Source organism: Anomaloglossus baeobatrachus, chromosome 1, assembly GCF_048569485.1.
Source record: "Anomaloglossus baeobatrachus isolate aAnoBae1 chromosome 1, aAnoBae1.hap1, whole genome shotgun sequence".
NCBI classification, from domain to species: Eukaryota; Metazoa; Chordata; class Amphibia; order Anura; family Aromobatidae; genus Anomaloglossus; species Anomaloglossus baeobatrachus.
The window spans coordinates 377365901-377382323 of record NC_134353.1 but is presented as its reverse complement, the minus strand read 5'-3'; the positions used below and the strand labels follow the sequence as shown (position 1 = coordinate 377382323).

Here is a 16423-nt window from a genome sequence, read left to right as displayed (position 1 = left end):
TTTGACTCGCTTGTAACATGGATAGTGCCTAAGGATTGGAGGATTGCTGATGTGATACCGATATTTAAGAAAGGTAAGAGGGTGGATCCAGGCAACTACCATCCAGTAAGCCTGACATCAGTAGTGTGCAAAGTTTTTGAGGACATTTTAACGGATGACATGCAAAAATATATTGCAGAAAAAAAATGCAATAACTGACAGGCAGCATGGATTCATGAAAGACAAGTCATGTCTAACCAACATGCTGGGGTTCTATGAGGAGGTAAGTGCAAATCTGGATATTGGTAATGCAGCTGATGTGATTTATTTGGACTTTGCAAAGGCATTTGATACTGTACCACATAATAGCCTTATACTAAAGCTCCAGAAGCAGGGACTAGGAGAAACTATATGCAACTGGGTAAGGAATTGGCTAAAAGATAGGAAACATAGAGTAATCATAACTGGTATGTTCTCTAAATGGCCTATAGTCAGCAGTGGGGTGCCGCAGGGATCTGTGCTAGGGCCGATGCTTTTTAATCTCTTTATTAATGACTTTGTGCATGGGATTGATAGTAAAGTGTCAGTCTTTGCTGATGACACCAAACTATGTAGAATATTAAAAACTGACCTTGATAGTACAATATTACAAAACGATCTGGATAAGATGTCAGAATGGGCAGATACCTGGCAAATGAGATTTCATGTTGATAAATGTAAAGTAATGGACCTAGGACGGAGTAATTCTATAGCTGCATACACATTAAATGGAAGTAAACTCGGGACTACAGAACAGGAGAAGGACTTGGGTATTCTTATTACAAATAAGCTGAGCAGCAGTATTCAATGACAAGCAGCAGCTGCTAAAGGACACAGGATTTTAGGGTGTATAAAAAGAGAGATTAGATGCCGTGATCCCAATTAAATCACTTGTAAGGCCACCTCTAGAATACGGGATCCAGTTTTGGGCTCCACATTTTAAAAAAACATCCTTCCAAAGACAATACTGAGGACCAGGAGGCATTCCCTGTGAGTGGAAGCAAATAGATTCCGGCAGCTAAATAGGAAAGGGTTCTTTACAGTCAGAGCAGTCAGACTGTGGAATGCCCTACCACAAGAGGTAGTAATGGCAGATACTATAACAGCTTTTAAAAAAAGGGCTGGATGATTTCCTCAGTACACACAACATTCTTGGTTATAAATGACTTAATGACAATGTAGAATTGGTGGAGGAAGGTTGAACTAGATGGACCTATGTCTTTTTTCAACCTAAGTAACTATGTAACTATACCCATAAATACACTTCCAGACTCAAAAGGGGGCTTTACACGCTGTGACATCACTAGCGTTTGGTAGCGATGTCGAGCGCGATAGCACCCGCCCCCGTCGTACGTGCGACATTTGGTGCTCGCTGCCGTAGCAAACATTATCGCTACGGCAGCTTCACACGCACATACCTTGTCAGCGACGTCGCTATGACCGCTGAACAATCCCTCCTTCAAGGGGGAGGTGCGTTCGGCGTCATAGCGACATCACTGCGGCGTCACTAAGCGGCCAACCAATAGAAGCGGAGGGGAGCGGGACGTAACATCCCGCCCACCTCCTTCCTTCCTCATTGCCGGTGGACGCAGGTAAGGAGATGTTCGTCGTTCCTGCGTTGTCACACATAGCTATGTGTGGTGCCACAGGAACGACAAACAACATCACACCTGTGGCAGCAATGATATTAAGAAAATGAGCGACGTGTCAACGATCACCATTTTTAAATGATTTTTTGATCATTGATCGTCGCTCCTAGGTTTTACACGCTGCGATGTCGCTAACGTCGCCGGATCTGCGTCACTAACGACGTGACCCCGTCGATATATCATTACTGATGTCGCAACATGTAAAGCCCCCTATATACAATACTTCAAAATGCAATTTCTCACAACTGATTGACAAGGGATTGCCTGTTTAATATTTTAAAGGCAGCACTATCATATTAATTGTTAAGGAGAGGGAGTAAAAGTTTCTGACAGGTTCCTTTTAATATACATTAATCCAAGTGCCATCGTTTTCAAAGCAAAAAAAAAAGCTTGATCACATTCTTGGGATTCTTGGGATTTCAATGATTGTTTTTTTTTCTGGGAAGGTATCAATCAGCAGCTCTCTATTGAGCATTTATGCCGAGCCAAGCAGTTTGTGCATGTCTATGAGGCCTCTTTCACACATCTGTGTCTTTGGTATGTGTGATGTCCGTTTCCACACGTACCGGAGATACGGATACACGTAGACCCATTAAATTCAATGTGTTTGTCCACATGTCCGTGTTTTGACACGGACTGTGTGTCCATGTGGAGCATACACTTGTCCGTGTGCTCCACACAGCAACATATCCGTTTTTGGCCAACAACACGGATGTCACATGGACCGCACACTGATGTGTGACACGTACCGGAAGACACCTCACTTAAATTAAATGGATTTTTATACTTACCTGTCTCCGACGCTGCTGTCTCTGGCACTGCTATTGCTTCTGGGTTCCGCTCATTGTGCCTCATGAATATTTACTGCCCTGACTGCGGACCCAGAAGCAAGTGTGACAGCAGCACCGGAGACAGGTAAGTATTCAAGTTCATGCTGTCCGAGTACTATCCAGATGTCACATGGATAGCACAATGATGACAAACACACTAACACATGGAAGGCCACTAAACTCCACAACGGACAGTGCAAAACATTTGTTTTTTTGCATGGACGTGTTAAGGGAGCCTAAAGCGGGCTTTACACGCTGCGACATCGCTAATGCGGAGTCGTTGGGGTCACGGAATTCGTGACGCACATCCGGCCGCATTAGCGATGCCGTTGCGTGTGACACCGATAAGCGATTTTGCATCGTTGCAAAAACGTGCAAAATCGCTAATCGGCGACATGGGGGTCCATTCTCAAATCTCGTTACTGCAGCAGTAACGATGTAGTTCGTCGCTCCTGCGGCAGCACACATCGCTGCGTGTGACGCCGCAGGAATGAGGAACCTCTCCTTACCTGCCTCCCGGCCGCTATGAGGAAGGAAGGAGGTGGGCGGGATGTTACGTCCCGCTCAGCTCCGCCCCTCCGCTTCTATTGGGCGGCGGTTCAGTGACGTCACTGTGACGCCGCACGGACCGCCCCCTTAGAAAGGAGGCGGTTCGCCCGTCACAGCGACGTCGCAGGACAGGTATGTATGTGTGACGGCTGTTGTGCGACACGGGCAGCGATTTGCCCGTGTCGCGCAACAGATGGGGGCGGGTACCCACACTAGCGATATCGGGACCGATATCGCAGTGTGTAAAGTAGCCTTTAGGCTATGTGGAGATTTTATTCTAATGATATTAAATTTATAAAAATGAATGCTAGATGACAAGATTTTTGTTTGTTTAAAACAATTGTATTGAAAACAAAAGAATAGTTAAACTTAAAAATTTGATTGAACCTTTTGCACTCTAAATCAATAAATAGAACATTTAGAAAAAAAGCTATACATTTAATGTGTCATTTACTTTTTTTAAAAGCATAGTTTTCATGAAAAAAATACATAGCGAATTACTAAGAAAAGCCCGTTCCTTAAGTCTTTAATCTCTAGTGTATAGGTTAAATTTAATGTTTAAGAGACAAAAAAAACAAAACAATATAAGCTGCAATCACATCTTTCAGGATGAATAACCACATTAGACTTGCCTAACCAGATGGGGACAATAGACCCAGACAAAGAAAGCAGACATTTGGTGTAAAAATAGATGTGATTGAAAACACAGGGATCTACCTGAATGTCAAGTGTCTTTCTGCTTTATTTTACAGAAAATGTGGAGAGAACTAAAAAATGTTGATTATGCAATCATGTCTATCAGGAGGGGTAACAAGATATTTCTGTCAAGTCAGACCGAAAAAGACGTTAAGGCCGCTTTACACGCTGCGATATCGTTACCGATATCGCTAGTGTGCGTACCCGTGGCGCACAACATCGCACGGACCCGTCATACTACTTACCTGCCTAAGGCGGCGGTTCATTCAGCGTCACAGCGATGTCACAGCAGCGTCACTGAACTGCCGCCCAATAGAAGCGGAGGGGCGGAGACATCCCGCCCACCTACTTCCTTCCTCATTGCTGGCGGGACGCAGGTTCCTGCGGTGTCACACATAGCGATGTGTGCTGACGCAGCAACGAGGAGCTACATCGCTAGCTGCAGCAGCGATAATCGAGAATAGGGGGGCATGTCACCGATGAGCGATTTTGAACGTTTTTGCGGCGATTCGAAATCGCTCATAGGTGTCACACACAACGACATCACTAAAGCGGCCGGGTGTGCGTCACAAATTTAGTGACCCCAACGAGATTGCTTGAGCGATGTCGCAGCATGTTTACGTGGCCTTTACTCAGAAAAATAGACATTTTTGTTTTAAAACACATCCAAATGAAAACCAAGAGATCTATAGATCGCAAGTTTCCTTCTGATTTTCTAAAGTAATATTTTGGAGAAAAAGAATTATGCATTAATAAAAACTAATTATTTGGCTGCGCTCACACCTATGGTCCTTTTTATCGTGTTTTTGTCACCGAACAATTTACTATTGCAAAGTTGTAACTGTACATTATGAGGCAGATTTGCTAAAATTACCATAAACTTGGTGCATTGCGTCTAATTTTAAAGGGAACCTGTAAACAGATTTTCCTTAGTTGTCCTTAAAGAGGTTGTCCAGGCTTGGAGCACAAGTCTACAATCATTCTATGTGACTGCAGACTTGTAAATCCTCACAGAGTGCAGCATGATACAAAATAAAAAACAAAAAAACAACAATATGTGAAATACAAAAGGATGTGTAAATATACACATCACAACACAACTCCTAAATTGTCCCAAGGTCCAAATATTATACATAGCTTATAAAAAATTCTTCAAAAGGGAGCAAAAGGAAATCCCATTAGGATACATAATGGTCCACACAATGTGCCTCGAGGTGTTTCCCCTCCAAAGATAGGCCTCCTGATGAACCTACTTTTGTATTTTCATGGGTATTCTGATACTTGTGGACCATGCTGTCATGCTCCCCAGCTCCCGTGCCCCGTTCCCCGGCTCCCCGGCCACGCTCCCCGGCTCCCCGGCCACGCTCCCCGGCTCCCCTGCCACGCTTCCCCGCTCCCGTGTCACGCTCCCCAACTCCCGTGCCACGCTTCCCCGCTCTCGTGCCACGCTCCCCGGTCCCCCGCTCCACAGCCTCCATGCTCCCTCACCTGCGTCCTCCAGGCGACCCGGTCCCCGCTCCCGACACCCGTCGGCGACGGTGAGCCAGCCCGGCATTCCTGCCTCCTGTGCACCGCTTCCTGCTCTGGCTTCTGGCACCCGGGCCTCGCGCATGCGAGTTAGAGCGCAGCACGGTCATTGACCCTCTCTTAAAAGGCCAGCGTCCTCCAACAGGATATTGAAGACTCAGGTACAGGGTATATAGGGGGTTCCTTTCCAAGTGGGCGGTGCCTGTTCTTCGTGTTTGCTAAGCTAGGAGTCAGGTCCCCCTGTGCCTTGTCCCGTACTCACCTATCTCTCTTGTAGAGCCGCTCCTGTCTCGCTAACCGGTCCTGACGGTTCCAGAACCCCGAACGGTGACTGTCCGCCATCTCGTCAGTCCCTACAGTCTCCGATCCCTGGATCCGTGTGGTGACCGACCTCCTCGCTCAGCTGGTTCCGGACTCTGCCTGACATCATCCCGGCCTCCGAACCTGAGCTCCGTCACCCGGACTACCTTCAGAGACTCCGTGGTCCCAGGGACTTCTTCACTCCACTCCTCTGAACGGACTGTCCTGCTACCCGTAGTGCTCCGGCTACCGGGCACCTTGCCCTCGGTGGGGTGCTCAGTCCAGTGGATCCACCTCCTGGGCCTACCCGTCCTCCTGGTCCTAACACATGCATGTTTATATTATAAGGTTAGATATCTATTGTATCCTTATGATTAATAATTGTGTAGTGGGTAGGGCACACTAGGGGTAGACCACGTGTGAGAGTGAGAGCCATCTACGATTGTGTAGGGTGCTAACCTATAAGATTAGGTTCCTTACAGATTCATATTGATTTCCTGCTCGTTTTCTCATAGTATACAAACATGTTTCTATGATCACTAGAATATACAACCTCTGTGGAATTGAGCACCTGCCTTTTGGATTATTAGGTTCTTTATGCTCCATGTCATCTGGACCCTCACAGACAACCCGATTGTGGTATTTAAGTATATGCTTCACTCTGGTACTTACTGGCTGTTTGTGGAGTTTCTTTGTGACATACCTTACGTTTCATCAGTTTTAGTACACCTAGCGATTGACAGGATTGAGCGTGGGGTACCATTTACCTATTTTCCCTAGGATGTCACCCTGACTGAATTGTTCCCCAGATAAGCAGGGGGTTTGGGGTCTATACCAAGAGTGTTTCTAATAGAAAAAATCATTTAGGGCACATTCCGAGCAATACATGGAGTGGCTGCTGGTCACTGACTTGAGCATCATAGCCTCATATCAGTATATCAAAATAGTCATGGCCAGTCCATGCATTGTAGTCCATGCTCAAAGCAATTTTTGAGGACATCTGAGCGCGTCCTTATAAATACAAATACTTAAAACATGGGCCAGCATGCCTGTTTCTTTAAAGCCCCCAACACACGCTTCAATATATCTCACAATCCGTCGTTGGGGTCAAGTTGTAAGTGACGCACATCCGGCATCGTTTGTGAGGTATCTGCGTGTGACATCTACATCTACGTGCGATCAGGATTGAACGCAAAGCCGTTGATCGCAAACACATCGTATCTTTGTCTAGAATTGAGCGTTTTGTTGCACGAACCTAGTCAATTGTAACGTGTAACATCCCTCATACGATTTTGGTGTCTGATGCTATGTGCGCAGGTGTGCGCTCTGCACCGCAGCTTAAAAAAGCTATGGGCTGCCAATAACTCCTTATTACCCCGATTTGCCAACGCACCAGGGCTAATCGGGAAGAGCCGGGTACAGTCCCAGAACTGTCGCATATAATGTATGTGGCAATTCTGGGCGGCTGTTGGCTGATATTGTTAGGCTGGGGGGCTCCCCATAACGTGGAGCTCCCCATCCTGAGAATACCAGCCTTCAGCCGTATGGCTTGATCTGGCTGGTTTTAAAATTGGGGGGGACCGCACGCCGTTTTTTTTAATTATTTAATTATTTATTTCACTGCACAGTATAGACACGCCCACCAGCTTCTGTGATTGGGTGCAGTGTGACACCTGTCACTCAGCGTGGGGGCGTGTCTCTCTGCAACCAATCATAGGCGCCGGAGGGCGGGGAAAGCAGGGAATACGAGATTGTTTAATGGGCGGCCGGCTTTTTCAAAATAGTAAAAGCCGCCGGAGCAGTGTGAATGCCGTGCAGCGCCGCGCTGGAGATCGGGGATCGGTGAGTATATGAGAGAGGGCTGCTCAATTCAGTTACTCAGGAGTTTAGTGGTCACCGGTGAGTCCTTCACAGGTGACTGCTAATCAGGGCGTGACACAGACAGAGCCGCAGCATGACAATGAAGTCGGGTGAAGTTCACCCGAGTTCATTCTGACAGTTCGGCTCTTTCTGTGTCTGCTGTCATCTGCCATTCAGCTCTGCTACATGGCTGTCTGTGGCTGCTGTCAGCGGCCATGTAGCAGAGCTGAATGGCAGATGACATAGTAAAAACGCATCCCTACACATTACACACGCTTGGCAAGTCAATAAAAAAAAAAAAAAAAAAGGTGCCCAATGCAAACGTCACAGAACACATGATCTAAAGGAGCGCACACAAAATTGATCAATGTAACATAGACTACTAACGCACGTGTGACAGCAAATGAACGACCTACGTGCAATCTCATAAGATCCCGTATGCAACCTGGGCGTGTCACATCGCAAATGCGATTGTACAACTAATTGCAACGTGTAAAGCAGGCTTAAGTGTAATGTGTAGGTGCACAGTCACACTGTGTCCATTAATAGACAAAGCCTAAAATAAAAACGTGAATAGATACCCTGCAATAAGTGAGTACAGCAGTAGTAATATATGTAAATAACACAGGGTACTTATTTGACTTTTTTGATCAAAAAAGAGTAAGAGCCATCCCACAAGGTGTACCCAATCAGGGCAAAATACCTGAAGCAAAAACAAAAATCTCAGGATATTTATGCAATATTTGGTAATAGTCATTTAACATTACATACCTGAAATTAAACTTGTCTAAAGAATTAGACATATGTCTGGGGTTTTTTGAGCAGCTGTATAAATGTCTTTGATCCATTGGAATGATATCAACATCACTGAAGATAAAGCAGTTGTAATCATATTCCTTTACTGCTTCTTTGTAACCAATATTCATTAGTTTGGCTCGGTTGAATGTTGACTTTCCATGCTATAATAAAAGAAATAAACGATAGATAATAAAAAGATCATTTAAATGACAGTTGGTAATGCTTTGCCATGAAAAACAAGAAAGTAGGATGCAATTCTTCTTCTCAAACTGATATAATAAATGTGGTGCAACTTACTAGGTGTTATGCATAAGCAGAGAACAACTAGACAGAGGAGGTGAAGAGCAAGTCCTCAGTGCGCTCCCCACCTCTGCTACTGCAATGGAGCTGAGCAGTGCCGCAGCAGGCAGGAGCATGCAGGAGAGAAAGGCAGAGACAAATGGAGTACACAGAAACCACGGGTTCCCATAGTAGAAGTTCTAATTTCCTTCCCTCCTCCCAAAAAATTAGAAGAATTAATTTTTGACTGGGACACAAAAGAGCATATCTCACAACTCTCCATGAAGTATAATGGGATTACATACAGAATAGTGGCCCCCATACCTCTTCACACTGTATAATGGCCCTCACAAACCCTCCAAACAGTATAAGCCTCTGTTCACACTAGAAAAAGGGTTTTTCTCAAGAAATTTCTTGAGAGTCTGAAAGATTAGCGCACTTGCGGTCAAAAACCGCACCAAAAACTGCATGTGGTTTTGGTGCGTTTTTTCCGCAGGTTGGTCCCGCGTTTTTTTACCATTATCTATGGCAAAAAACGCAGGTACCTGCAGAAAAGAAGTGACATGCACATTCTTTTTCTTAAGAAATTCTGCAGAAAGAATGTTCTTGAGAAAAAAACGCAGTGTGCGCACAGCTATTTTTTTTTACCATAGGTTTTGCTGGGGAATGTCTGCAGAAAGGTTACAACCATTTTCTTGAGAAATTTTGCAGCAAAACAGCAAAAAAACCCCGTACCATAACTGCACCAAAAATGCATCAAAATCGCATAAAAAACGCACAAAAATGCAGTAAAAACAGAGTCTAATAGCCTCCACATAGAATGATGGACCCCACACAAACCTTCACACTGTATAATTGCTTGCATACAGTATAATGGCACTCAAATATCCCTCCATATAGAATAAAGGCTCCCCCATAACCTTCCAAATATTATAATGGCCTCCACATAGACTTTCATATAGTATAATGGGCCCCCATAGCCCTCCAGCAGGAGTGATCAGTGATAGCTGCAGCCCCTGGGTGGCTCCGCTGGTCCTTGTGAAGAAGAAGGACGGGACTATGCGGATGTGTGTGGACTACCGACAGATAGATAACATCACCCATAAGGATGCTTATCCTCTGCCCCGAATCGAGGAATCGTTAGCCGATTTGAAATATCCTACCTACTTCTCCACTCTTGATCTTACCAGCGGGTACTGGCAGGTAGCGGTCGCTCAAGAGGACAGAGAGAAGACCGTATTGCGACCCCGATGGGATTGTGCAAATGTAAGCATTCCATTCGGGCTGTGCAAGGCACTCGGGACGTTACAGAGGCTGATGGAGTGCTGCTTGGGCCACTGCAACTTCGAGACAGTCCTGCTGTATTTGGACGACGTCATCATCTACTCCAAGATGTACGAGGCCCATTTGGAACATCTGGCCGAAGTGTTTGATGCCCTATCCAAATACGGGATGAAGCTCAAGCCGTCCAAATGCCATCTACTCAAACCCAAGCTCCAGTACCTGGGGCATGTGGTAAGTGCCGAAGGCGTGGCGCCAGACCCTGAAAAGATCACCGCCATCCAGAGCTGGCCATAGCCTACCACCGTCAAGGAAGTGCGGAAAATCTTGGGCCTTATGGGGTATTATCGGAGGTTCAATAAGAGCTATACCCAAATGGCAGCCCCCTTGCAAGATCTCCCGGTGGGTCAGAACACACTCAAGGCTGCCATTCCCATGGGGCCCGGAACAAGAGAAATCTTTTGAACAAATTAAGTCTGTCCTAACTGGAGACAAGATCCTGGCTTACCCCGATTATGGCCTCTCATTCGTGTTGTACACAGATGCCAGTAATGTGGGACTGGGCGCCATCCTATCCCAAGTGCAGAAGGGCAAGGAGAAGGTGATTGCCTACGCCAGCCAGAAGCTGAGGCCAACGGAAAGAAACCCAGAGAACTATAACTCCTTCAAGCTGGAATTCTTGGCACTCATATGGGCTGTGACAGAGAGGTTCAAGCACTACCTTGCTGCTGCCAAATTGACTGTGTACACGGACAATAACCCACTGACCTACCTGGATACGGCGAAGCTAGGAGCCCTGGAGCAGCGATGGGTGGCACGATTGGCTAACTATGATTTCATTATTAAATATAGGGCTGGCCACAAGAACAACCATGCGGACGCACTGTCCAGAATGCCCAACCTGCTGGATGAAGAAGGGTTGAAGACGACCCGGAGGAGGTCGAGCTACCCGCTTTCCACCAACCCTCTGCGGAAGAGCGACCCCGGACGAGTGTCCACCAGCAGGAGATAACTTGCGACCCCCTGCCTCACCATGGCTGGCAAGAAGTTCAGGACCAGGATCCTGCAATTAAGCTAGTCAAGTTGCTGCTGTCCCGAGCTGATGCCCGTTTGGGACCGAATGCCCCAGAGGAATCTAGAAAGTTGTGGCAGGATCGAAGCCGGCTCTACTTACAACAGGGCAAGTTGTGTCAGAATCTGACCAATCCCAAGATTAACGAGAGGATCTGCCAGATAGTGGTTCCCAAATCGCATGTCCCAGTAGTGCTGGAGGCCTACCATGACGGGACTGGGCACTTTGGATGGAAGAAGCTGGAGATGCTGCTAAGGAGTCACTTTTATTGGATTGGGATGAGAGATTCCATCGAGGCCTGGTGCAGCAATTGCGACCCCTGCGCCTTGAGGAGGCAAGGTGGCACCAGTCAGCGAGCACCACTTCAACCGATCATCACCCGGCAGCCCTTGGAGATTGTGGCTCTGAACCATGTTAAGCTAACTCCCAGTCGCAATGGATACACGTATGCACTCACCATGGTCGACCACTATTCACGGTTTCTGGTGGTAGTACCTGTCAAGGACTTGACAGCCAGCACCGCAGCCAAGGCGTTCCAGGCCCATTTCTGCAGGCCGCATGGGTTTCCTGAACGAGTCTTGACGGATCAAGGCCCCGCTTTTGAAGCCGAAATCTTCCAGGAATTTTGTAGTTTATATGGGTGCAAGAAGATTCACACTACCCCTTACCATGCGCAAACAAATGGAATGTGCGAGAAGATGAATCACCTGGTGATTAACATGCTGAAGACCTTTCCCTTGGAAGAACGAAATTTGTGGCCTGAGAAGCTACCGGACTTGGTAGATATGTATAACCATATTCCAGTCTGATCCACGAAGTGCACCCCAGCGTACCTGATGAGGGCTAGGCGCGAAAGACTCCCAATAGATTTGGAGATGGGGGGTCGAACTACCAGAGACATACGCACCTGGGGAAGATTGGGAAACCCATCGCCAAGCCCACTACAAGAAAATTCAGCGGTGTGTTGAAGAGAATTTGAATCACTCCCGGGAGTGGCAAGAAAGGAACTTTAATAAACAAGCCAAAGCAGCTCCCTTTGCTCCTTGGCGATGTAGTGCTAAAAAGAAAATGGAAGCATCACAAGTTCAATGACCAATGGGAAAAGGAGCCGTATGTGATATAGTCGTCCAACTTTGATAATCACAAAACCTGCTTGATCAGCAAGCACCATGGAAGGACTACGGCCACGGTGTCCCGGGACCATCTAAAGAAGTGCCCAGAACCACTCAGGCTAATAGAAGAGCCTCAACCCCAACCTCCAGTGGTGGAAAGAAGGAAGAAGGTAATTCGAACCATTCTAGGTGACTTTCCGGAAGACTGGCCTATGCAGAATGGAGCAGTAATAGTCCCTGTGTTAACATTCCCACAACCCGTGGAAGAAACAGAACAGGAAAGGCTTACTGACACTGCACCCACTCCAACACCTAGGGTAACACCTATTCCCTTGCCACGCACACGTAGGGTCTTGCCTGCAACACCCAGTGCAGGAAGTGAGGAAGTTGTAGGAGAGGTAGCTGTGTCATCAGAAGGGGATGAGAGTCCAGAGTTAAGAAGATCCACCCTCGTTAACTTTGGCCAACCTCCACGGAGGTACAGAGAAGAATGCTGACATAGCAAAAATGTGATACCATAAAACTGTTAGGTATCTGTGTTTTCCGTTTGTTATTTTTCACAGTTTGTTATTTTCCATATAGAAAATGTTAGAAAATGAGAGATTTACAGCAGTTGTACTACGGTACAGGGGCTCTTGATATGTTTTACAAAGACTTCCATGTTTTTATAGTTAACTAGCTGTATTACCCGACTTCGCCCGGGTTAATAACTGCTGTTAACAAAATAGAATGTATTAACAAAAATGTATTCTGCACACAAAAAACACAAAACAAATAGATATAAATGTAATTATAATGTCTGTCTCCCACTCTGTATATATCTCTCTGTCTCTCTCTATCTCTTTGTCTGTCTCTTTCCCTGTCTGTCTCTTACTGTCTCTGTCTCTTTTTCCATCTGTCTCAATCTCTCTCCCTGTCTGTCTATCTATCTCTTTCAATGTCTGTCTATCTATCTCTGTCACTTTCCCTGTCTGTCTCTTTCCCTCTCTTTCCCTGTCTGTCTCTTTCCCTTTTTCCCTCTGTCTCTTTCCCTGTGTCTGTCTCTTTGTCTGTCTCTTTACCTGTCTTTGCCTGTCTCTTACCCTGTCTGTCTCTTTCCCTCTCTGTTTCCCTCTGTCTGTCTTTGTCTATGTCTGTCTCTTTACCTGTCTATGTCTGTCTCTTAACCTGTCTCTCTCTTTCCCTGTCTGTCTCTTTCCCTGTCAGTCTGTCTCTTTGTCTGTGTCTGTCTCTTTGTGTCTGTCTCTTACCCTGTCTATGTCTGTTTCTTACCCTGTCTGTGTCTGTCTCTTTACCTGTCTGTGTCTGTCTCTTAACCTGTCTCTCTCTTTCCCTCTCTTTCCCTGTCTGTCTCTTTCCCTGTCAGTCTGTCTCTTTCCCTGTCAGTCTGTCTCTTTGTGTCTGTCTCTTACCCTGTCTATGTCTGTTTCTTACCCTGTCTGCGTCTGCCTCTTTCCCTGTCTGTGTCTGTCTCTTTCCCTGGCTGCATTGTGACACCAACATTCCATATAAGGGGATGACTGCGCATTCTTCTGAAGTTCTGGCTGCACTGTGGCTCCCAGCTCCATTCGCTTTAATGGAGGCAGGTTTTTTGGCGAATAACTGTAAAGTGCGGGGTTAAAATTTCCCCTCAAAACATAGCCTATGACGCTCTCGGGGTCCAGACGTGTGAGTGTGCAAAATTTTGTGGCTGTAGCTGCGACGGTGCAGATGCCAATCCCGGACATACACGCACACACACACACACATACACACATACACACACACATTCAGCTTTATATATTAGATTAAATGGACCACGGTCACAGGACTGGCGTGACCAACACAAACTTGTGTCTTGTAAAAAAACTGCACCTGTTGTGCCTACCAGAGTCGTCTGACATACCCCAGGACCTTAACCCAGCCCAAGGAACTATCTAGGTTTCCAGGGGAACCAGGTTGTTTGGGTGGGGTTTTTTTGGGATCCGGGACGGTGGGACTGGACTGTCGCAAGGAGGGACCGCAACGAGGAAGGTTGGGTCCCCGCTGCCACTAAAACCGGTGGCGTCCCCTGTGGCAGACAAACTCTAAAGTACAAAAGTTAGCAACGGTTTAAGAAAATGCCTCCCCTGTGTGGGATGAACCTGTTTAAATAAATGTTCATGTTAACCCTTTTTTTTCATTACGAAAAAAAATAAATGCTTGGTGTTCTGTAACTCGCGGACGAGCTATGTTTAACCAAGGGGAAATGTGACGCCTGGCCTATCAGGTCGTCACAAGGGTACCGTGAAATCTGCCCTTCTGCATGGTACCCACTCCTCCTTGGTTACGGGTCCTGTCAATTTGGTGTTGCTACCAACAGGTATACCTAAATCCTGAGTAACACTCTGCACCACACCCACCAAACACCCATTGGGCAGCCTGAGGGGAATAGGGCCACCCAGATGGAGGGACTGAAAAGGGAGGGCAGAGATGTCAGTTGAGTAGTAGTTGAGCAGTGAGACAGCGGTGACAGGACAGGTCACGCTGTGGAGCTGGGCTCCTGTACCCGTCCCAGGTGTCAGACATTGGCCTGGCAAGAAGGAGCTGTAACCCCGGTCACAGGGGGTAGTGACAGGGGGCACGGCGCTGCTACAGAGAGCATAATACCGGTGTGTCCGCAGGTGCGATGTTTTTTGTCACTTCTGCAGCTCCACACATCGCTGTGTGTGAAGCCGCAGGACCGACAAACATCTCCTTACCTGCGCCCGCCGTCCACTGGCAATACGGAAGGGAGAAGGTGGGTGGGATGTTTACGTCCCGCTCATTTCCGCCCCTCCGCTTCTATTGGCCGCCTGCCGTGTGACGTCGCTGTGACGCCGCACGACCCACCCCCTTAGGAAGGAGGGGGGTCGCCGGCCAGAGCATTGTCGCAGGGCAGGTAAGTGCGTGTGAAGCTGCTGTAGCGATAATGTTCGCTACGGCAGGTATGACAAGATATCGCATGTGCGATGGGGCGGATACTATCGCGCTCGGCATCACCATCATCGGCTAGCGATGTCGCGGCGTGCAAAGTACCCCTTAGTTTGAGTTATTAAGATTGGTGTTTTGTATGCATGATTCTCCTATTAATGATTTTAAAGGAAAGGAGGCGCTTCACCGTTCACAGCGACGTCGCTAGGCAGGTATGTGCGTGTGACGCTGCCGTAGCGATAATGTTCGCTACGGCAGCGAGCACCACATCGTGCCACTGACGGGGGTGGGGTCTATCGCACGCGACATCGCTAACTGATGCTAGCGATGTCGCAGTGTGTAAAGTGGCCTTATCTCTTTGGACAGAGCAGGGTGGCTGTTAACAAGCTGGAAGTAAACTAAGGGAAAAGATTGCTCCTTTCTGTAAAATAGGTAAAAAAGTAATATACTAAGCTCGGATGAGTAGAATTTTGTTTAATTATTATTTAAGTCTTACAACCTAAATATTTGCTGACCATACTGTATAAATACTGGCAACAAAAAGCTGGTAAGGACTTCATTTTTAGACATTTGAAGCCTGTCAGTGTGGTCATCACCACTGAGATCAATCCAACAAAAGTGTATTTCCACAAAGGCCACAAATATCACAAGCACAATGGAGGCAGTTAAAGTGCTGGACTGGAAGAACAAATTGATAAACACTACATGGTGTTACTAAGGGGTACTTTGCACACTACGATATCGCAGGTGCGATGTCGGTGGGGTCAAATCGAAAGTGACGCACATCCGGCATCGCTGTCGATATCGTAGTGTGTAAATCCTTTATGATACGATTAACGAGCGCAAAAGCGTCGTAATCGTATCATCGGTGTAGTGTCCGACATTTCTATAATGTAGCTGCAGCGACGGTACGATGTTGTTCCTCGTTCCCCTGCGGCAGCACACATCGCTGTGTGAGAAGCCACAGGAGCGAGGAGCATCTCTTACCTGCGTCACCGTGGCTCACGCCAGCTATGCGGAAGGACGGAGGTGGGCAGGATGTTTACGTCCCGCTCATCTCCGCCCCTCTGCTTCTATTGGTCGCCTGCCGTGTGACGTCGCTGTGACGCCGCACGACCCGTCCCCTTAGTAAGGAGGCCGTTCGCCGGCCAGAGCGATGTCGCAGGGCAGGTGAGTGCATGTGAAGTTGCTGTAGCGATAATGTTCGCTACGGCAGCAATCACAAGATATCGCTGCTGCGACGGGAGCGGGGACTATCGCGCTCGGCATCGCAAGCATCGGCTTGCGATGTCGTAGTGTGCAAAGTACTCCTAACTGTTATCATACACATTAGACTAATGTTGGCCAAACTCACCAATACTGACGGGTTCAGCAAACAGTCTAATGTTAATTGGGACTCTCGGCAATTGATTGTCTGGGACTTAATGATCAGATATGTTCTTTTGTTCTCCTGAAGATAAACCGCAGATGTCTCGTGGCCACTTTCTAAGGCTATGTGCGCACTAGGCGTTTTTTTCACGC

The 16423-nt window shown here is 47.1% G+C and overlaps 1 protein-coding gene across 1 annotated transcript in view; it reads right to left on the bottom strand.

Moving 5' to 3' along the window:
- LOC142301881 (beta-1,4-galactosyltransferase 1-like) overlaps positions 1 to 16423 on the bottom strand; it is a 245803-nt gene that overhangs the window by 48860 nt on the left and 180520 nt on the right. Inside the window, exon 4 of the mRNA XM_075342954.1 lies at positions 8201 to 8388. Coding sequence (XP_075199069.1) covers positions 8201 to 8388 — 188 coding nt within the window. The remainder of the gene's footprint in view (positions 1 to 8200; positions 8389 to 16423) is intronic.